At 35.0% G+C, this 23,793-nt stretch overlaps 4 protein-coding genes across 4 annotated transcripts in view; all 4 read left to right on the top strand.

Annotated features, from left to right (window-relative positions):
- Positions 1-3,473, top strand: part of LOC148923637 (uncharacterized) — a 52,784-nt gene extending 49,311 nt beyond the window's left edge. The window contains exon 4 of the mRNA XM_089061564.1: positions 3,226-3,473. Within this exon, the coding sequence (XP_088917690.1) occupies positions 3,226-3,473 (248 nt within the window). The remainder of the gene's footprint in view (positions 1-3,225) is intronic.
- LOC125207127 (protein SRC2 homolog) overlaps positions 2,789-23,793 on the top strand; it is a 59,406-nt gene continuing 38,401 nt past the window's right edge. Inside the window, exon 1 of the mRNA XM_089061264.1 lies at positions 2,789-2,807. The gene's annotated coding sequence lies outside the window, so the exon portion shown is untranslated. The remainder of the gene's footprint in view (positions 2,808-23,793) is intronic.
- On the top strand, positions 11,783-12,100 carry LOC125206638 (protein SRC2 homolog). The gene has a single exon (XM_048105879.1). The coding sequence runs from the start codon at positions 11,783-11,785 to the stop codon at positions 12,098-12,100; it is 318 nt and encodes a 105-aa protein (XP_047961836.1).
- Positions 19,397-19,810, top strand: LOC125206637 (uncharacterized). Its single transcript, XM_048105878.1, has one exon. The coding sequence runs from the start codon at positions 19,397-19,399 to the stop codon at positions 19,808-19,810; it is 414 nt and encodes a 137-aa protein (XP_047961835.1).

The raw sequence follows: 23,793 nt of genomic DNA, 5'->3' as shown, positions 1-23,793 counted from the left end.
AAGAACCTGAAATGTGATTGATGATTTTCCAGAGATATGATGTGGTAATATTTAGGGACCTAAAGCGTACGAATCTAATTTTTCAGGGACCAATTATGAAGTTGAGTCATTGACAACAACCTTAAATTTATCTCTGAATATAATACAGTTTGCAATAAAATGTAATCCATCTAATTACATTAATTATAATTTACCCAATCGTTCATATATTGAGGTGAATACAATTGTGAAAATCAAAATTCACATAAGCGTTTTCAAAACTTTGTCTTTATATATTGATGATGGTCTCTCTTGTACGACAAAACACATCATATGACAAAAATCTTAGAAAATAGATAAAAATGATGGTTTTAAAAATGGAATTCCTTGTGTTGATGGCAATGGTGGTGATAATGTGATATTGATATCTACTGTAGCCAAGGGCGGACCTAGTAAGCAAACTATTTTTCTACTATTTTTATTTTGTATTTTAAAATTAATGTAAATAATTGAGAAATGTCTTTTTCCCTTATCAAATTAATAGTAAGAATATTGCAAAAATAGCTAAGCCCTTACTAACATTTTTTTCTGCGTCCGTCCGACTATAGTTGGTAGCACGGAAAATACATTTCAGAAGTGCCTGGGGGAATGCTTGGTATCATGCGCCGATATCGATGAAGATGTTTGTTTTGACAAATACAATAACTCCGACTATAGTTGGTAGCACGGCAGATACATTTCAGAAGTGCCTGAGGGAATGCTTGGTATCATGCGCCGATATCGATGAAGATGTTTGTTTTGACAAATGCAATAACTATTGCAGGTCATTGCCTCCCCTAAAAACTCAAAGCAACACCAGTCTAGAATAATATGTGTGTTCGCTATGAATATGCAAACCAGTGTTGTGATGATTAATAATCAAATAGTAGTGTTCGATCTTCTTTTTCATGTTGTTTTTATAGGGTTTTATATTGTTGAAAAGTAAAATGCACAAAATAAAATGATAATGCAGAAAATAAAAGAATACTGAATAACTTTAGAGATTACACTGTGATTGACTTGATGATTGTCTAAATGGTTACACAACCATTTATAAGCTCTAATTCTAGCTATATATGAAAAAAAAAATATTTTCTAATTATACCAATATCTTATTGATTTGAGTTTCTATAATCTTTAGTTGATTTTCTTCATTATTCTTGCTACTATATCATCTCTTGATTTCTTGTTCTCTTGTTAATTGATTTCTCCATTCCAACACATATTATAAGAGGGGTGTGTTATATTGCTTAACTCATTCGTAAATTGCTAACTACAACTAAATGATATACATTAGATCATTAAATCAAGGCGTAAGATCATTCAGTCTCTAATATTAATATGGTGTAAAAAAAATATCAATTAGGAGTGTTAATATCAATTAATTAACGAAAGGTTAGTTATAACTAACTTTTAAAAAATATTTTAAAACTTTAAATGATTATAACTATCTTAACTTAAATTATTTATTTACACAATATATATCAAATTAAAGATAATTTTATAAGGATTCTAACAAGATCTCAATGACATATGTTTCGATGTCAAAATTTGAAAAAAATTTAATGAATTTTCATATTTTTTACAAACAGATAATGTCAACATAGCAATCATATAATATGTCAATATAATACATATACAATGTTAATGTTAAATTGTGTTGACATATTTAAGGAATCATATTGATATTTTTTATACACTATATTCACAGTTTTTCCAAAACCCTAAACTTGGCGATTCTTCTTATAATTTTAAATATAAATAATAATAAAATAAAATTACATATGACAATTTATATACCACTAGATCTCTACAAATCTTATAGTTTTAAAATAGTTGTATTTAGCAATTAAATGGTGAATTAACAATTGATCACACCCCTATATAAGATAACTTTAAATATACACATAAGCCTTTTGGATTACAATAATATCTACAATGATTTTTAGTGAAGAAAAAAGAAAATGTGACACATAGTAACAAATAGAAGTCCATATATGTCGTTGACGGTACAGTAACGTTGCTAATGTAGATAATTAATTTCACGTGTTCATTTTTTATTTTGAATTTTCTTGAATGCTGTTCTGTTTAATGTGATATGGAAAATCTTTTGACATTGCTTAAGAAGAAACAACTTTAAACAAGATATTTGAGAGTGTACATATTTCGAATGGCAAATGATGATATGCAACATAAAGATATTTTCTGATATAAAAACATTGAAGAAGTTGATAATGTTAAACAACTTAATCCATAAATTGCTAATTATAAATCTCATTAAAAGTATTTTTTTTCTAAAGTGTTTTTACCTTACATTCCTCCACATATCTAATTAATCTCATTAAATTAATTATACAATTACCCAATCTTTCGTATATTTATCGCTCTAACATGTGTGTAATCATGTGAATACAATTTTGAAAATCAAATCACCTTCACAACTTTGTCTCTTTGTATATTGATTGTCTCTTTTGTACAATAAAACACATCATATGAAACATTCTTAGAAAATAGATAAAAATGAAGGTTTCAAAAATGGGATTCCTTGTGTTGATGGCAATGGTGGTGATAATGATATCTTCTATAGCCAAGGGGTGGACCTAGTAAGCAAGCTCTAGGGGCCTAAGCCCTTACGACTATTTTTTTAAAAAAATTTGTATTCTATATAGAATTAGTGTAAGTCACCAAAAATGTTTTTCGACCTTGTCAAATTAATGGTTAGAAAATTGCACAATAGTTGAATCCCTACTAATATTTTTTTTCTGCGTACGACTGCAGTTGGTAGCACGGCAGATTCAGTTGAGAAGTGCCTGAGGGAGTGCTTGGCATCATGCCGCGATGTCAAGAAGCTTGTTGAGCCGGATGCTATCTTTTATGTAGATCGATCTAGAATACATGTTTGTTATCAATATGCCAACCCAATGTTGTGATGATTAATAATCAAATAATAGAGATCGATCTACTTTAATTTCATGTCGTTTCTATATGGTTTCATAAGATATGATAACTTTGAGAATAGACAAAAGTCTTTGGATTACAAGAATATCTATAAATATAAAATTTTGATTACTAAAATAGACATCTACATTAAAGTTTTGATTTTAGGCAATTTTCTCATTCGTGTACAAGACAACGTCTTTTTAGTGGTGAATAGCGACAAATGTCGTATAATTGCGGCTATTTATGCTGTTACTTTTTTATGGATAGGTATATTAACAACTGCGACTAGCGGAAATGCCCACGATAGTTGTAGGGTGGCGGCGGACGAGGGGAGGAGGGCGATGCTGGTTTGTAGGGTGATCGCCGGCCGGGTAAAGAAGAACCCAGAGGGGAATGAGGAGGACTATGACTCCGTTGCCGGAGCCGTTGGGTCTTATTCGAATTTGGATATATTGTATGTTTTTAATCCAAAGGCTATATTGCCATGTTTTGTTGTAATCTATAGAGATTTTTGATATATGTGGGTATCTTATATCATTTGCTTGATTTTCAACTATTGTTGTATTTTTTTTGCATATGTTTTTGTAATTTTGGAATTATGTCTAGATGTAGGAATGTCAATACAACCTGAAACAATAGCCTGAGCACGTAAAATTAACAAGTTAGGGTTGTATTTTTGTAACCTGAAATATAATCAGGCCATTTGGGCTGGTAAGTTATGCAGGAGTTGGCCCAGTCAGGTTGCGGGTCAGCGCACGGGTCTTACAACCTACTAATCCTACATTACGCTCGTCTTTATCACATCACGGTGTACATGTGTTTTTAAGTGTAAAGATAATTAACCAAAGAAAGCTAAATTATATAGTAGGCAAAACCTAATTTTATACAAGTAAAGATTAGTCAACACAAAAAAGTGAAGTCAAGTGTCGAACCACGATCGAATGGTCATATATTCTTGGAACTAATCTTGTCTTTACATCGAAAAAGCCAAACTAACTAGTGCATGTAATAAAATGAATTTATCATGCCAAAACTGAATAAAATGAATGAGTTTGACCACAATAACTAGGGCATGTAATAAAGCAAGAAAATAAATAAATATAAAAAGAAGCAAGTAAAAAAAACAAAGAGAAAAGGAGACACACACAAAGTGATAAAATTCACATGGAAGGTGATGACCTCTTGTTTCCACTGGCACCGCCGGAAAAGGAGGGCGGTCGCCTCCGGCGTGGTTGTGAGTGGAGGAAGGTTGATTCAAGTTTTTTTTTTCTTCGTATGATGTTGAGAAATAAAAGAGATAATAACTACATCTCTAAAAATTTTGAATTGAAGAAATAAATGACAAAAATGGCTGAAGGCCTAAAACTTCTAGAAACCAAACTGTTAATGACAAGTTGTTCTGAAATAAATACTAGATTGGTCTAATTAATTACTGTATAAATTATTTTTAATTCCATAGAGACATTTGAAGTATTTGTATAATGCTTTACTAATTAAACACTATACTTTAGTGTTGGGCTGGTCCCATTATGTGGGAGCCCAACTCAAGTTGGCCCAAAATAAATGGGCATATTTCTTTTTTCCTTAATGCTAATTAGTGTGTGTGTTTAATTAGAAATTGACAGCACATCTTTTGATTTGGGGAAAATCACAAATTAAGACAGTGGAGAAGAAAAAAGAGAGTGAGAGTCAGCTGCTATTATCATCAATTCAGAGTCAGAATTGAGAGATTGAGAGTGGCAACATAACTCCATTTTGTGAAAGGTGAGTGCAGATTTTCATCTTGGTGCAGTTCTGTTCGAGGCTTCGATCGGGTATTCATCCGTGGTCTGATTGAGCTGAAATTCGGACAGTGGGTAGTCGACTTGAAGATCTTGATATTGTACGGTGCGATTGTTGATCCGTGAACAGTAAGGTCAGATTTTCTGGTGTCGAAATCAGCCCCTGTTTTGGTGATTTTCTCATCTTGTTTTGGGTATTTTGCTTAAGATTGTTTTATCAACCTAGTTGGAGTTTATACTTCGTTGTAGAGGTTGGATATTTGATCTTGTAGCAAAAATATATTATAGTGGAGCTTTTGAGTGGACTCTCAAGTCCCGTGGTTTTTCCCTTTTGCTTCGAAAGGGTTTTCCACGTAAAAATCGTTGTCTCAGTTTATATTTTTGCTGATTGTTTGTCTTTGAAATTATCGTGCCACATTGTGTTAGAAATAATTATCGACTTGTGTTATTGAGAGAGAAAGAACACCCTTTGTGCTTCCGCAAGGTTTGGCTGTTTGGTTTCTTCCCAACAAACTGGTATCCAGAGCTACGGTTATTGTGTTCGGTAATTATGGAAATTAGCACAAGCAGAATGATTATGTTGAACGGCACAAATTATCAACTTTGGTGAAATAAGATGAAGGATTTGCTTTTTGTGAAAGCTTTGCATCTTCCAGTTTTTGCTACTCAAAAACCCGAGTCTAAAAGTGATGAAGAATGGGAGTTTGAACATCATCAAGTGTGTGGCTTTATTCGGCAATTTGTTGAAGAGAATGTTTATCACCACGTTGATCAAGAGACACATGCTCGCACACTATGGGATAAGCTTGAAAATTTGTATGCTTCCAAGTCAGGCAATAACAAATTATTCTTACTTAAGAAGATGATGATGTTGAGATACAAAGATGGAACATCTATAGCTGATCATGTGAGTGAGTTTCAGAGTTCATTGACTCAATTACTCGGCATGGGGGTCACATTAGATGATGAGATTGTAGGACTTTGGTTGCTTGCTACTCTACCAGATTCTTGGGAAACTCTAAGGATTTCACTTATTAATTCAGCTCCCAGTGGTATTGTGACTTTGGAAATCGCCAAGAATGGAGTGTTAAATGAAGAGGTGAGAAGACGGTCGCAGGGTTCTTCATCGCAGTCAGAGATTTTGGTTACCGAAGACAGGGGGAGAAGCAAAAATAAAGGAAAAAAAGGCAGAGACAAAAGTCGTAGCAAATCAAAATCAAGATACAAGAATATTGAATGTTATCATTGTGGTAAGCCAGGCCACATTAAGAAAAACTGCTTCAAGTGGAAGAAAGAGAACAAAGCTGGCCGAGATAAATCAGAAAGAAAAGAAGATGAAAAATCTGATTCTGTTGCTACTACCACTTCTGATGATAATTTGCTAGTTGTTTGTGATAAAAATGTGATCAACCTAGCATACGACGAGACGAGTTGGGTGATTGATACCGGTGCTTCACTTCATGTCACGTCAAAGAAGGAGTTCTTCACATCTTATACTTCAGGTGATTTTGGAGTATTAAGGATGGGCAATGATGGTTTAGTGAAGGTTGTTGGCATAGGAGATGTTTGCTTAGTTACTAATAATGGAACAAAGTTTGCACTCAGAGATGTCAGACATGCACCGGATATTCGTTTGAATTTGATATCTGCAGGAAAGCTAGATGACGAGGGATTCTGTAATACATTCAGGGAAGGGCAGTGGAAATTGACTAAAGGTTCTTTAGTTGTGGCTCGAGGAACTAAGAATGCGAATTTTTACTTGATGCAAGCTTCGACTTCAAGTACCATTGTAAATGTGACAGAGAATGATAGCTCAACTGAGTTATGGCACAGAAGACTTAGTCACATAAGTGAGAAGGGCCTTAATTGTCTAGCTAAAAAGAACTTACTTTCGGGTTTGAAGAATACTATACTGAAAAATTGTGCTCATTGTGCTGCAGGAAAACAGAGAAGAGTTTCATTTAAGCGTCATCCTCCGTCGAGAAAGTCTGAGCTGCTAGAGTTGGTTCACTCCGATGTTTGTGGTCCATTGAAGGTAAGATCACATGGTGGTGCACTTTATTTTGTTACTTTCATTGATGATTGTTCCATAAAGCTTTGGGTCTATGTTTTGAAAACAAAAGACCAAGTTCTTGATGTGTTCAAACAGTTTCAAGCTTCAGTTGAAAGGCAAACAGGAAAGAAGCTGAAGTGCATCCGTACTGATAATGGTGGTGAATATTGTGGACCTTTTGATGATTATTGTCGTGTGCAGGGAATCAGACATCAAAAGACACCACCGAAAACTCCACAACTGAATGGATTGGCTGAACAAATGAATCGGACACTGATTGAGAGAGTTAGATGTTTGCTTCATGATGCAAAGTTGCCTAGGAGCTTTTGGGCAGAAGCTCTGTGTACTGTAGCACATGTGATTAATCTTTCTCCTAGTGTTCCTTTGCAAGGTGATGTACCAGATAGGGTTTGGTTTGGTAAAGACGTGTCATATGATCATCTTCGTGTGTTCGGCTGTAAAGCATTTGTTCATATTCCTAAGGATGAGAGATCTAAGTTGGATGCCAAAACACGACAATGCATCTTTATTGGTTATGGTCAAGATGAATTTGGGTATAGACTTTATGATCCAGTTAAAAGAAAGCTGATGAGAAGTCGAGATGTGATGTTCATTGAGGATCAAACCGTTGATAATATTTACGAGGCAGAGAAAAAGGATCCAGAAGAAACTAATGACTTGACTAACATGGATCCCGTTCTAGGTCATTTGCCAGATCCTGTTCAGGATCACGTGCAAGATGACGTTGTTGATAACCAGCAAGGTATAGATGATGTTGATGCTCCTATGGATGATGATGAGAATAATCAATACCAAGCACCTATAGCTCCACCAACAGCTCCACTTCGGAGGTCTATTAGAGATCGACGTTCTAATGTGAAGTATACTTCTGAAGAGTATGTTCTTTTAACTGACGGGGGAGAACCTGAATGTTATGATGAGGCTATGGAAAGTGGATGCAAAGATAAATGGGTTGAGGCTATGAAAGATGAACTTCAATCCTTGTATGACAACCATACTTTTGAGTTGGTGAAACTGCCTAAGGGTAAACGAGCTTCGAAAAATCGGTGGGTTTACAGGGTAAAACAAGAAGAAAATTCTGAAGCTCCACGATACAAAGCCAGATTGGTCGTCAAAGGTTATAGTCAGAAAAAGGGGATTGATTTTGAAGAAATATTTTCTCCGGTTGTAAAGATGTCTTCTATCAGAACCGTTTTGAGTTTGGCAGCTTATTATGATTTAGAGGTTGAACAGATGGATGTAAAAATCGCTTTTCTTCATGGGGATTTGGAGAAAGAGCTTTACATGGAGCAACCAGAGGGTTTTATTGTACAAGGAAAAGAAGATTATGTGTGCAGATTGAAGAAGAGTTTGTACGGTCTTAAACAAGCTTCCCGCCAATGGTATAAGAAGTTTGAGTTTGTTATGGGGGAGCATGGCTATAAGAAAACTACTTCCGATCATTGTGTTTTTGTTAAGAAATTCTCTGATGATGATTTTATTATTCTGTTGCTCTATGTTGATGATATGCTTATTTTTGGCTGCAATACTTCTAGAATCAATGTATTGAAGAAGGAATTAAGTAAGTCATTTGCGATGAAGGACTTGGGGCCGGCAAAGCAGATTCTTGGCATGCAATTGACACGTGACAGAAATGACAAGAAATTATGGTTATCACAGGAGAGGTACATTGAAAAAGTACTTCAAAGGTTTAATATGGATAAAGCTAAAGTCCCTCTACAGATAAAGAGAAGGAAGAGATGCAGAAAGTTCCATATTCTTCAGCCGTGGGTAGTTTGATGTATGCGATGGTATGCACGAGACCGGACTTGGCCTTTTCTGTTGGTACAGTTAGTCGGTTTCTTTCTAATCCGGGCAAGGAGCATTGGAATGCAGTGAAGTGGATTATGAGATATCTTCGTGGAACTTCCAACTTGAAACTATGTTTCGGCATTGAGAAACCTGTTCTAGTTGGTTACACAGATGCAGATATGGCCGGAGATATTGACTCAAGAAGATCTACTTCAGGTTACTTGATTACTTGTGCAGGGGGAGCTGTGTCATGACAATCTAAGTTGCAAAAGTGTGTTGCTTTGTCTACTACTGAATCAGAGTTCATTGCGGTGACCGAAGCAAGCAAGGAGTTGCTTTGGATGAAGAAGTTTATGCAAGAGCTCGACTTTACTCAAGAAAGCTATGTCTTGTTTTGTGATAGCCAAAGTGCAATTCACCTCGGTAAAAATTCAACCTTTCATTCAAGATCAAAGCATATTGATGTGAGATATCATTGGATACGAGAAGTTCTTGAGGCTAAATTGTTAGAGCTTGAGAAGATTCACACCGATGATAATGGTGCAGATATGTTCACCAAATCTTTACTGAGAGGGAAGTTTGAAGTTTGTCGCTCGATCGCCGGGATGGCGGTCTCCTCCACATAATGGGAGGGGGAGATTTGTTGGGCTGGTCCCATTATGTGGGAGCCCAACTCAAGTTGGCCCAAAATAAATGGGCATATTTCTTTTTTCCTTAATGCTAATTAGTGTGTGTGTTTAATTAGAAATTGACAGCACATCTTTTGATTTGGGGAAAATCACAAATTAAGACGGTGGAGAAGAAAAAAGAGATTGAGAGTCAGCTGCTATTATCATCAATTCAGAGTCAGAATTGAGAGATTGAGAGTGGCAACATAACTCCATTTTGTGAAAGGTGAGTGCAGATTTTCAGCTTGGTGCAGTTCTGTTCGAGGCTTCGATCGGGTATTCATCCGTGGTCTGATTGAGCTGAAACTCGGACAGTGGGTAGTCGACTTGAAGATCTTGATATTGTACGGTGCGATTGTTGATCCGTGAACAGTAAGGTCAGATTTTCTGGTGTCGAAATCAGCCCCTGTTTTGGTGATTTTCTCATCTTGTTTTGGGTATTTTGCTTAAGATTGTTTTATCAACCTAGTTGGAGTTTATACTTCGTTGTAGAGGTTGGATGTTTGATCTTGTAGCAAAAATATATTATAGTGGAGCTTTTGAGTGGACTCTCAAGTCCCGTGGTTTTTCCCTTTTGCTTCGAAAGGGTTTTCCACGTAAAAATCGTTGTCTCAGTTTATATTTCTGCTGATTGTTTGTCTTTGAAATTATCGTGCCACATTGTGTTAGAAATAATTATTGACTTGTGTTATTGGGAGAGAAAGAACACCCTTTGTGCTTCCGCAAGGTTTGGCTGTTTGGTTTCTTCCCAACATTTAGTTCATACACGTTTAAATTTCTCGGTATTATAACAAATGTTTTGTAAAGCATACAATCACATTCGATTGTTCTTTTGTTTAGTTTGTTTTGGCTTATGTGTAGAGTTAATATTTCAACGGAAAAATAATTTGGCCCGACTAGTCCGATGAGTTAGTCTGAAATCCAAAAGATTAGGATTGAAAATTTATAATTAAAAAATTTTACAATCTGAATAGCCCGACAATCTGAGCGGATTGACATCCCAGTTAAATGTACCAATATATTTTCCATATTTTGTTTATTGACCTGACCCATTTCTTAGGTGTAAGTAAAGGGAAACATGTTTGTAACTACGCATCCTATCCTAATCAAAAGACATAATTTTCAGTTTTTCAGTGTGTTTTAACTGGATTGATGATTTGCATCACTTCATTTTTGCATTTCAATTCATGCACACAATTTTTTTTAAGAATTTAAATTTTTGATTCTGAATTTATTTTGACACTAAATCGAATAGTGACACACGTTGCTTGATTTGAAATTTTGAACAGACCTATTCTTATTGTAATTAATGCGCAAGTGGTATTCGTTGAAATATTTGCGTGGAAATTTTTTGGTTGCAATTCTCTATTTTATTCTAAAATATCAAATATTTATAATGAAATAAATATATATAAACCGAGGGGAGAATATTAGAGAGAATGAAAATGTTGAGAGTGACAGGCTAGCCCTTCCTCCGGATCATTGTTGCGGGCTAAGAGAGAATAAAGTAGGTGATAATATAAAGTAACAGTGCCGTTTTATTTTTTTTGTTAATAAAGGAGCGAGTGAATGGAGCATTTGTAGATGATTTGGAGATGAATTGAAGGATAAAAAAAATTTTAAAATAAAAAAAAATGTGAGAAAAGCGGTATTAAACGGTTATATTCACGTCGCGGGGCGTGTGGTCCAGCCAGATCAGTATATACTCCCTGAGGGCGCCTTGCAACGGTGGCCCGCCGTGACAAGCCAACCCTTTTCACTGATCACTGTTGCGGGTGCTCTAAGAGAGAGTAAAATAGGTGATGAAATCAAGTAAGAGAGATGTTTTGCTTTTTTGTAAAAAAAAAGGAAATAACTTAACTTTGTTAGGACATCCCTAAAAGCAATACGACTCAACTTAGTTGGGACGGAGGGAGTATTTTTTTTTCACACACACACATATATATACATGCAAAAAATATATATATTGAAGTCGAGGTGTAATCATTGTTGACTATATTAAATTTCTAGATTTGATGTCAACAGATGACAAATAACGTCAATACAACATCAATCGAGTGACATTGTGTTGACATTTTGTTATTTTTCTTTACACCAACCGACCATTGTTTGGAGGGAAACTTGCTCAATACATATTTCGTTTTGATTGTTAACATTTTGACTGTTCACGGAATATTGCCTTTTCACACACACACACAAAGACACTAGTATATATATTACTACTTTAGAACATAGTACATATATTCATTAAATCTGGCGAGCAAAATCAATTTGTTTTTCTTTTTTCGTCCTAGTAAATTTCCATTATATTTTCTACACACCATTTCAGTATTCCTCATGAATCATACACATCCATATATAAACCTACATCCATATACAAAATAGCACAAATATATCCTCATCAATTCCTAAACAAATCACACCCACCGATAAAGATGAAGATCAGAAACCTTGATATGAAAATTGTTTCAGCCGAAAATCTTCCAAAAGTTCGGCGGTGGTTCTAGAAGATGAAAGTCTATGCCGAGGTTTACTTCAACGGAGAGCCCAAAACAAGCATCCGAACCACCGTGGACATGGCTGGAGGGATGAACCCTAAATGGGACCTCCAACTCAATTACACGATCAACATGGCCTCTCTCGACAATCCTGGACTGGAGGTGGTGGTGAAGGTGAAGCTCTACTGCCAGAGAACTTGGGGAGGAGACAAGTACATCGGTGAAGTCAACATGCCGGTCAATGCCCTCTTCGACAGGCGTACGGATGGTAAAGAGGCGAGCTTCGATGTGGATGGGACCGAGAATGGGAAGCTCAAGTTTTGGGAATGAGCCCTCCTTTTGGAAAGAGGAGCTCAAGAAAAGGCTCAAGAAAGGGCTCAAGGAAGGGCTCAAGGTCGTGTTCGCGGGGCTGGTACATGTGACGTGGTTCGTCTTGACTGGAGGCACCTTATAAGATTCGTGACCGTGAGGACGAGGAAGACGGTGCGTTGGTCAATTAATATTGATATATCATATCAAATATAGCTTGTTTTCTTATTTCTTGGCTAAAACATTCACTTTTTAAAAAACATTGCACAGTGGCATGACCGTTAGCTTTTTGACGGAACCATAAAAAAAAGGACCACTCTGACAAGGATTTCATTTATTATGGACCTAATTTTCAAAAAGTGAATGTTTTGAACCAAATTTATATTTTGGTCATATGTTTAGGACCGAAATTGACCTTTACTCTTGAGATTAATTTTGTTAAATTATTGGACTGGAAAAGGTTGAGATTAATTTTGGTGAATGGTGAATGATTTTGTTGGAGTAAGTATTTATGTAAAAATAAGGGTTTATTTTTTCTCATAAACTTTAATTTCTGGCTCTAAATAACATGAATTTAGTCATAATTTACTCCATATATAGCTTGTTATTTATTTCTCTGTTACCATCTATAGTTCTATAGCTGCAGCAACGAATAATGGTTGATATTAATTTCGGTGACTTGTGAAGGGTTTTATTTTCAAACATAAAGTAAATGGTGATATTTTGTTTTCTCAAGAAAAGCCTATAATTATCAAGTTGTTATTATCTACTCCCTCGTCCCCTAATAAATGTATTTTTTCTTTAGTTTTTAGAAATTGTTTGACTTTGTTAAATAATACTACTATATATTACTCTTTTTGTTCCAAAAAGTTTGTCACATTTTTCATTTTAGTCCCACAAAATTTTTCACATTTGACTTTTTACCATTTTTTGTAGCAGACCTTATATTTCACTAACTTATTCTCGCTCACATTTTTATTATAAAACTAATATATAAAATTATGACTCACATTTGATTAATTTTTTTATTTCACTTTTATTGCATTTCTTAAAGCATTTGTCTGGACAAATTGTGATAAAATATATGGAACACATGGAGTAATAGAGTGTAAGCCATACATTTATATATTAATTTTATAATAAATTATGAATGAAGGTGATTTAGTGGAAGATTCATTATAAAAAAAAGTTCTACACCAGAAGACAACTCGCACAGATCACCTTCCCTTCATTTTTAGTGAATTAGTTAAAACAGTTACTCTCTCCGCACCTTATTATGTATCCTGATTTTTCTAATTTTTTTTATTAAATGTAAATATAGCATTTTTGTTGAATCGGAAATGAATGGAATATTAAATCTTGGCAATATTATTTTTCCATAATACCAAAATATTGACTCACGTCGAGTGGCACACACGCTGACACGCATAACAAAGTTGACGATATTAAATTTTGGCAATGTTAGATTTGTATACTCCTTTAATTTCTACCAAATTATGTCTACACATTGGAAAAATTGGACTCTTTCGCCTTTTATACACGATAACTTAACTACATTAGACCAATTATGATATCGTTTAATGTAAAACACATTTATTATATAGTATAACTTTCAATACAATTCCTTTACCACAATCTGAAACATAGCTGAAATTCCATTTATAATTACATCCATTACAAAGTTAAATTCATTCTACTTACTATTCTTTGCACATTATATTCCTAGCTTTGCTTAATGTGTGCATTACAGGTAGTAAAAATAGTTGGAGCATTTGAGCGGAGAAAGGATCTGAACTTAATAATAATTAAAAAATATAGTATTGTGAATGAATAAAGTGGTAGAGTATGTGGTAGAAATTAGTAAATAAGTTGATATATATATATATATATTGAGGATGAAAGTGGACGATATGAGTTTTATTAAGCAATTAGTTTAGAAAAGGAAAGAAACTCCGAATGTTGGAGATTTTGATAAAATGGTGAAAGTTTCAATAATAAAATACTCCCCTGTGAAAATGAGGCTTATAATATTGCAATCAATTCATTAAAACTCGTGCCGAAAAGTAGATGAGACTGATATAGAAAATAATGTACTCTCCCACTTCTCATAAAAGTATGAGCAATGAGTATGACGCATGAATTAAGATAAAATTGGTAAAGTAAGAGAGGAAGAAAATGGGGTAAAGTAAGATAGGGAAGGAGAATTGTAGTTAAAGTGGTTAATCGATAGTGAGACCTACATTATTAAATCGATATAACTTTCCAAAAATAGAATTCACATGAACGGATGAAAATTAGTGAAGTCCCTATCAATATTGTTGTTTTTCTTTAGTCCACCCTACTAATCCTCCTTAAATTTCAATTAAGGGAAACTTCCTCATACAAATTTACGACTTTGGAAACTTTTTGTACATATAGATAACTCCTCAATTCTAACAAAATCATCATATTTTAATTTGATGGATTGCAAAATATTAAAATAAATATTGTTTCAGTAGACAATCTTCTAGATATCTGGTGGCTCGGGAGGATGAAAGTCCCAAAAACAAGCATTCGAACCACCGTGGACATGACTGGAGAGAAAAACCCTAGATGGGACGATCAATTACACGATCAACAAGGCGCTCAAGGCTGAGCTCAAGGTCGGGTTCGTGGTCATGACAAAGGGGACGTGGCTCGTCTTGAATCGGAAACGAATGGAATATTAAATCTTAGCAGTATAATTTTTCCAAAATACCGAAATATTTACCCTCGTCGAATGGCCTACACAGTGACACGCATAACAAACTTGACGATCGATATTAAATCTTGCCAATGTTTTTTCTCTCTATAGCGTTGTGTCGTTAGATTAGTATACTTTAATTTCTACCAAATTATGCCTACACATTAAAAATAATTCGATAACACTACATTGAAATTGCTTATCTTGACATAATTCCCATTTTTTAGGCATCAAATTCAAACTAGAAAACTCCCATACGAAGATTCTAATCCCCAAAAATTAATTATGATTTTGATTGTTATGGAATATTGCCTTTTTTCACACACACAAACACACTCACACACACTAGTATATATGGCAAGCAAAATCAATTTGTTTTTCTCTTTTCGCCCTAGTAAATTTCCTTTATATTTTCTACACCTCCAACCATTTCAGTATTCATCATGAATCATACACATCTATAAATCCATATATAAAAAAGCACAAATATATCCTCATCAATTCTAACCAAATCATGTACAAAAAAGCACAAATATATTTCTATTTTTGAAAGTACCTTACTTGACATGACATAATGCATAACTTACTAAACTAGTACTATTATTTTATTTTATTATTTTATAATTTGTAGAGAGAGCCAGACACCTAATTGTTAATGATAAATTGTTTTGAAATAGTAAATACTATTGGTCTAATTAGTTATAAATTAGTTTTTAATTCCATAGAGACATTTGAAGTACTTGTATATTACTTTACTAATTAAACACTAAATTTTAGTGGTTTCATACGCATTCAAATTTCTGCATTTAAATTTCTTAGGTGTGGAATAGTATTGGTCGCTTAATAATGTAGCAATCTTAATATAATAATGTAACTTATCATAGTCATCAAATTCACTATAATATACAAATACTTTATTTGATGCTTATACTATGGAGATATTAAGACTTTAACGTTCCCTAGTGACATATCCCAATCCCCACACATTTCGTTGCTTAATAGTAGTATGATTTCACAGGTTATTTGATTTGAAGATTTGAATAGTCCTATTCTTATTGGGTAAGTAATGCTCAAGTGGTGCATGTTGAAATATTCACGTGGAAATTTTTGGTTGCAATTCTCTATTTTTATTCTAAAATATCAAATTTTAATAAAATAAATATATATAAAATGAGGGGAGAATATGAGAGAGAGAATGAAAATGTTGAGAATTTAGTGTGAATTTTTTTAGATGAATGGAGCATTTGTAGATGATTTGGGGATGCATTGAAGGATAAAAAAATTAAAAAAATGTGAGAAAAGCGGTATTAAACGGTTATATTCACGTTGCGGGGCGTGTGTTCCAGCCAGATGAGATATATACTCCCCGAGGGTGCCTTGCAACGGTGGCCCGCCGTGACAAGCCAACGCTTTTCCCTGATCACCGTTGCGGGTGCTCTAATAGAGAGTAAAATAGGTGATGAAATCAAGTAAGAGTGATGTTTTGTTTAAAAAGAAAAGGAAATAACTTAACTTTGTTGGGACGTCCCTAAAAGCAATACGACTCAACTTAGTCAGGACCAAGGGAGTATTGTTTTTTTCTATCTCACACACACACACATATATGTATACATGCACAAAATATATATAGTGAAGTCGAGGTGTAATCCATTGTAGACTATATTAAATTTCCAGATTTGATGTCAACAAATGACAAATGACAAATAACGTCAATACAACGTCAATCAAGTGATATTGTGTTAACATTTAACGTTATTTATTATCTATTGACATCAAATTTTAAAATTTAATGGTCCAAATTTTAATTCGTACTAGTAATTCATAAGAGAGATAAAGTTTGCAGTATAGCAGGACTTTAGCAGTGAAGTCCCTATCAATATTGTTATTTTTCTTTACCCCAACCGGCCATTGTTTAAAGGAAACTTCCTAAATACATATTTCCTTTAGATTATTGCCTAATCACACACACACATACACACACAATAGTAATATATTCATTAAATCTGGCGAGCAAAATCAATTTCTTTTTCTTTTTCGTCCTAGTAAATTTCCATTATATTTTCTACACCTCACCATTTCAGTATTCATCATGAATCATACATATTTATAGATCTAGCTATAGCTACATTATCCATATACAAAAAAGCAAAAATATATACTCATCAATTTTAAACAAATCATACCCACCGATAAAGATGAAGTTCAGAAACCTTGATATGAAAATTGTTTCAGCCGACAATCTCCCAAAAGTTCGGTGTTTCCTGAAGATGAAAGTCTATGCCGAGGTTTACTTCAAAGGAGAGCCCAAAACAAGCATCCGAACCACCGTGGACATGGCTGGAGAGAGGAACCCTAAATGGGACCTCCAGCTCAGTTACACCATCAACAAGGCCTCTCTCCGGAAGCCCGGGCTGGAGGTGGTGGTGAAGCTCTACTGCAAGAGAACTCGGGGAGACAAGTACATCAGTGAAGTCAAGATACCGGTCAAGGCCCTCTTCGCCAGGCGTAGGGCTGGTCAAGAGGCGAGCTTCGATGTTGCTGGGACCGGAAATGGGAAGCTCAACATTTTGTATAGTTTTGGGAGGATGTTTAGGGATGAGGAGCCCTCCTGTTGGGTAGAGGCAATTAGGGCCGGGCTCAGGGTCTTGTTCGTGGTGATGGTACAGGGTACGTGGTTCGCCTTGTCTGGAGGCATCTAAGATTTGTTTCCTAATATTGATATTATTAGTATGCCTTGAATATGTATAGTTTGCCGCTAGCCGATACAACGTTGGTGAGCCACGTAAATTCTGTGTCTCTTTACGTTTCTGTTTCTCACGATTACACAATTGCTCTATTCTGTCACAACAGATATATCATGTGAAACATAGCTTGTTTTCTAATTTCTTGGCTATTGGAATGTTTCTTCATGTTTTTATTAGGTCTTTCCTCTTTAATAAAGTACTACCAAAATGTGTGTATGTATACATGTCTCTATGATTTTGAGTTTTGATCTCACTTTAAATTGTCGTCTTCTTCTTCCTCTTCCCCGTTTTATTAGTAGCGTTAAGTCTCTTCGGAAAACGACGGAGAAACCCCATTTTTTTTAATCAAACATATCTAGGGTTCAATCTCCATTAGTCTCGTTCCCGGTTCTTCAGTCCCAAACGCGGTCGATGTGGCTGTTTTCTGCACTTCATTAATTTTAATTTGCTTTCTTAATTGATTTTTGCAGGGAATTATTGGAGTGGGGAAGGTTGAGATTAATTTTGGTGAATGGCGAATGATTTTATTGCATTATAGTATAAAAGTATTTATGTAAAAATAACATGAATATAGTCATAATTTACTCCATAACTTGTTATTTATCTCTCGTTACCATCTATATCTCTACTAAATGTTGCAGAACGATAGGATATTGTTATGACAAATAGGACACAATCCTATACAGATTCAAGGCATACTAACAGATATACATGTACAAGAAAGCAAAATGTGTCTTCTCTTTTTTTTTTTTTTTTATTATCAAACAAATCTAGGGTAAGCCACACGCTGCATAGCATATTTTGATAGGGTATAATCTCCACCGGTCTCGTTTATACTCCGGTCATTACAAGGCACCGTGTAGTCGGCATCGAAATTCCACCTTGGTCCCCACACACAAGGCAATTTTTTCCGAGAAAATGGTTGAGATTAATTTCGGTAATTCATGAATGGTTTTATTTTGAAATATAGTAAATAAAATGGTGATAATTTGTCTTCTAAAAATAAAGTCTTCATTCATCAAGTTGTAATCATCTACTCTCTCCACGGAAAATTCCGATCAAAGAATTCCACCAATTTTATTTAAAGGAAAATTCACCCCATGTCCCTTTCCTGTCGCCCGCCTGTCTCATTTATCGCACAATGAGTCGCGCCCTCGCCTCACCTTGCCTCGCCACTGTTCCGTCGCGGCATCCCTCTCCTGTTTGGGTTATGAATGCTATAAACTAGGGATATGTATGTCCAATATTTTTATTGAGCCAAAATAGGCCTACATTTATAAATTTTACCACAGCAACGTTTGAGGTGCATTTGTTCTACACAATTATATTAATATACTACTACGAATTAGCCACCCCTTAAAAAAAAATAAAGAAAAATGTTATAATATATTCTTTTCATCCTAATAAATATAAAACATTTAATTTCTATAAAATATTGAGAATTGAATAAGGAGGATGAAGATTTTAAGAAACGGTCGATGTGAGAGGGAAGAGAAAAGAGAGAGAAATATATTTAATGACTAGTACAATTTTTTTTTATTAATTGATAACTACAAAATAAATTAGATGTCTTATATACGCTGAAAACCAAATCTTAAAAAAACTAATTAATCCTAAACGATACTACATATTTTAACATTTTTCCACCCCCCACCCCTCTACCAATTACAGGGCGACAAGTGAAAAATCCAACAGTAAATCGTTTTGTGTTAATTCAATTTGGGGGAAATAGAATTTTTTTTTTTTTATATAATTCATGGTCAAGATAGTACAACTAGAAATAAAACGCATACGTTTTGAGAGAGAGAGAGATAATTCTGGTGGAATAAGGCTTCAATTGTGTAGTCAGAAATGGGGAGATGGGATGGAGGTGTCTGGAGGTGGAACCTTCTGTGGAGATGGAGAAGGAGGCTCTTTGTTTGGGAGGAGGAATTAGTGGAAGAACTCCTAATGGTCGTGAATTTGATAGTATTGAAGGAAAATACGAGCGATGTGAGGGTGTGGTCTGAGGACAATCATACTTTATTTTCAGTTTCTAATTTTGTTTTACATGTTAATAAGCAAACGGAAAAAGGGCAGACAACAAATGAACCCGGACGACTAGCTTCGAAGAACCTTGCTCCCCCTCGTGTTCAGCTCCATGTTGGGTTGGTACTTCTTGGGCGACTCAACACTAAAGAGAGACTCTTCAGATTAGGAACTCCGAGGATTGAAGACAATTTACGCACCTTTTGCAAGGTTGAATTTGTGAAGGGACTAGAGTAGACGTGCAGTTTTGCGCTGTGTGATATATGTCACTCGATCTAACAGGTTCAGAGGATTCGACTAGACTTCAGAGGCTAGAAGATCATGAAACTATCAGAAAGGGGTCGTTGGGTGCACTCTATTTCTTCAAAACCTCAACCCACTATGCTACAACTTAGCACAGGGAAGTAAAGGCTCGATCCCACGAGGACGAAGGTGTTACGAAGCTGCATTTGAGGATGTTTTGGGAAAAAGGGGGTTGGCTGCTGCCACAAAATTTTGTGGGTCAAGAACTTAAAACTACTGGGTCTGAAGGATAGAAAAACTTTACTCTACCTACTGGGTCTAAGAAATGAGAGCGTACGGAACATGCATGACTTTTGAGAAACGAGATATTTTAAAGTTCTAAAACAACTGGAGTAAACTAACTAGACGGACTTTCCTAATTTGGACAGACAAGCATAAAACGAAAAGTAAAGGCAAAGTAGATCGTACTGACAGGATCTAGGGGACTTGCAGAAAAGTAAAGTACATGCAGAAAAAGTACTGACATAAAGCAGATCTGGTTCTAACTACCAACAACTTCATCTTCTTCGGGAATCAAACGAGAATAGCAGATAGAACAGAGTATTAAACACCATGAAAACAGAGCAAACTTCAGATCTAACTTAAAACGAGAAATTAAAGCCTAAACTACCAGATCTACGCTACTGGACCTAAAGGGCAGAAACATAAAGTGAACAGCCATAATCATGCACAACGTAAACAGCAAACACCAAATACGCGAAACTCCAACTCAAATACACCACGATTCAACAATTTCAGACATCTCCATACGCAAATCCCCAACCTCCAACAACAAACCAACAGATCTCAGCTCCAAACATCCAACAATAAATAAGAACGAAAGTAAAAAGCAGGAAATAAACATCAACTCAGCGCGATCCAACAAAAACCAACATAAACTTCCATAATAACGAGAAATAGGTTCGGATCCAGTAGATCAAAGCAAGAACTAGAGTTATGAAACTTAAAAACCAACAAGCACTAAACGAAAGCAAGTAAATATTGTTTCTTCGCCTTCACAAGACGGTGTTACACAGCAGCAAAATAACGATGAGAAGAACCACGGTGGCCAGAATCCTCCATCTCCAAGCGCGTAGTAAACGAAATGAGAAATTTGAAGTGTGGAACTAAGGAATGGAATGAGAGCTTAAGCTAAAGTGCGAGTAGAAGTGGTTGTCTTGTTCTTCAAGGTTGAGCTCTTTATATATGTGAGGCTCTGATCCCTAGGGTATCCCTCTGGTGATTTGACGCTCTTGCCCTTGAGTAAGACTTTTAAAATGATCTGCTCATGCTCCATTCTGTTCCTGTCGCCAACTTTTAATTCTCCCAGGTCTGGACGATAACTTCTAATTTTACTTTAATTCCATCTCTTTTGCATCTACCAGGTCAGGTAACAGCAACTCCTAGGTCCGGCATATTTACTACGCACCTGAACTCATAAACGCACATTAGCGCCCCAAATGCACAGAATTTTAACCCTAAACTAATGCATGAAACGAGCCTTATCAATCTGAATCGATCGAGAACCTTTTCTTCAGCGGCAAAGTTTCATCAATACTGTGGTATTTTTCTTGTGACTGCTGGAGTATGTCGATTTGCTTGCCAAAGGGACCAGAAGCATGCTTGCTCTCATGGCTTGGTGCCCCCTTCAAGAGGTTTGACAAGAAGATATGGATCTCCATGTTCTATGTCTCTCGTGGACTATTTGGGACATCCAGAATAAAATAATTTTCCAAGACTTCACACTAAACTGGGAGTTTGAAAAGAGAAGACTTTTGTTGTGACTTGGTACATGGGTGAGGGGTTGGTGCTCAGGATTCCCTTTTTCCCCTACACAAATGGCAGAAAACTTGCACAATGTTAGAGGCCTAGCGAGGCTTTGAAAGGAAAAGGAACTAGATGGAATAAAGCATTTGAGGTGCGCTCTTTTGTGGTTTTGTTACTTTTTCTTTCTTTCTTTTACTCCGATGTCTGCTTTTCTGTTGTTGGTGTGTTGTTGTTGGTTGAGCTGGTGGTGTGGCTTTTTGTTGAGGAATGGCTCGTAGTCGGGTTGCTGCTGACTTGTAGTGTTTCTTTGCTTAGCTTATGGGTTTTTGGTTAGTGGCAGGTTAGTGGGGGTTTCTACTTTGTTTTTTATTGCCTTGTTTGCTTTGTTCGTTTGTTTGTTATCGACTGTTTTGCTCGCTGTGCCCTCAGCTTGAGCTTTTCTATTGTATAAAAAAAAAGTTATGTAGTCAGAATTGAAGCATGTAAATTGTTAAACTGACTGATTTTATGGTAAATTGGGCACAAAACTATATCTGGATATGGTAAATTGGGCACAAAACTATATCTGGAAAAGTGAACAACGACTAATAGAGAGGAAAATATAGATATGATATTATTTTTATTTATATAAATATTTTATATTTAATAGAATAATTTAAAAAAATATTTTATTTTTAATGGAAGACATAGAGTATGAATTTAGCTACCGCTTTTTAAAGCTGTGACGAATAGAATTTGTCTAATATTATGACTTTTTTTAAGTAGTCTGCCATTCTAAAATTCTACTATTAAAATGACACATAAAATTTAACTATAGTGGGCCAGGCCGAGACTTGTACGACATACGACATGCATGGACCATATATTCAAGTCATGCTAGAAAGAGAAATGCAATAGTCTAGAAGACTAGAATTAAATGAAATACTAGTAATATTAATGCAAAGGTTTATGAGCGTCATCTTCGTTACGCATGTGGGACCACTCCAAGTTAGTTGGAAATTTTTTATATTTTTGACAAATAATATTTTGCTAAGATTAATATTCCATCGGTTTCTTTTTAGTCCATTTTAACAAAAAATGTTATTCCTTTCGTCGCACTATAAGTGAGATGTTTTTTCATCACTCGTTTTAAAAACAATAATAGTAATAAAATAGTTAAAGTGGTGATAATGTAACACAAAAGAGAATAATATAGAGAAGACTCTAATCTATATTATTATTTCTCTTACATTTTTGCACTCATTTTGACATTTTGATATCGTGTTGACATCACTAGAATCACAAAAACTACCGTGTACAAGGAATGTCTAAAATGCCATTTCAAATTAATTAATACAAAATGAATTTTCACGTGGCACCACTAAATACCACTGGATCTATAAATTAGCTAGGAATGAGTAGTAATTATGAATTAGCTAATTAGTAGTAATAATTGATCACATCTATATATTACATATTCCTGCAGTTTCATTTGAGTTGGACCATTTCCTTTTTTAGAAAATATAATTCACTTATCCATGTTAATTTATTTCTATGTTTACTTTACTATCTCGTACATTTTCTCTCTTTCACTTAACTTATTAAATAGGTTCAGTACTAAAAAAAGTGCTCTAACACTAATGAAATGGAAGGAAATGGAACGAATACTCTAGCTAGTCAACTCAAGTCTTCAAACATTAGTTCGTATGTTAAAACATGCAAATAAATATGTTATATGTCCAATATCAGTTCACTATTTTAATTACTATGGTGTGAATAATTGAATTAATTCACTTTTGTATTCGCGGCAAAAGCATTTGATTCAACACTTAGATTTTTGGATATTCTTCGATGATTAATCGAATAATTTCCAATAGCGTTACATTATACAATTGCAATCTACGCTGTTTATTCTTGCAATTTTACTAATGGGTGGTTGGCAATGATGATACCCTTGGCATTGGGGTCAGTTTATTGGGCTGTTGGGCCCAACCCACTCTCATCTTTTTCTCAATTCTCAAATTAGTGAAATGTATTTATATTGTTTATGGGGATGAATTTAGGTGTTGGGTTGAATAGTCTGCTATTATCATATTTGTACCAAATTTATAGTCTAAAATACTTATATTCAAAAAAAAAAAAAAACTTCGTCGTTATATTCTAAGTAACACATTTTTTAGAATATTTCATTC

This window comes from Salvia hispanica, chromosome 6 (assembly GCF_029641045.1).
Source record: "Salvia hispanica isolate PSC_SH4W2 chromosome 6, Shi_PSC_v1, whole genome shotgun sequence".
NCBI classification, from domain to species: domain Eukaryota; kingdom Viridiplantae; phylum Streptophyta; class Magnoliopsida; order Lamiales; family Lamiaceae; genus Salvia; species Salvia hispanica.
Note: the sequence above shows the minus strand (reverse complement) of the source record. Positions and strands in the feature narration are given on the sequence as shown.

Bases quoted from the DNA above. Each gene is read 5' to 3' on its own strand.
- LOC125206637 (XM_048105878.1), top strand. From the start codon at position 19,397: ATGGGGAGATGGGATGGAGGTGTCTGGAGGTGGAACCTTCTGTGGAGA.
- LOC125206638 (XM_048105879.1), top strand. From the start codon at position 11,783: ATGAAAGTCTATGCCGAGGTTTACTTCAACGGAGAGCCCAAAACAAGC.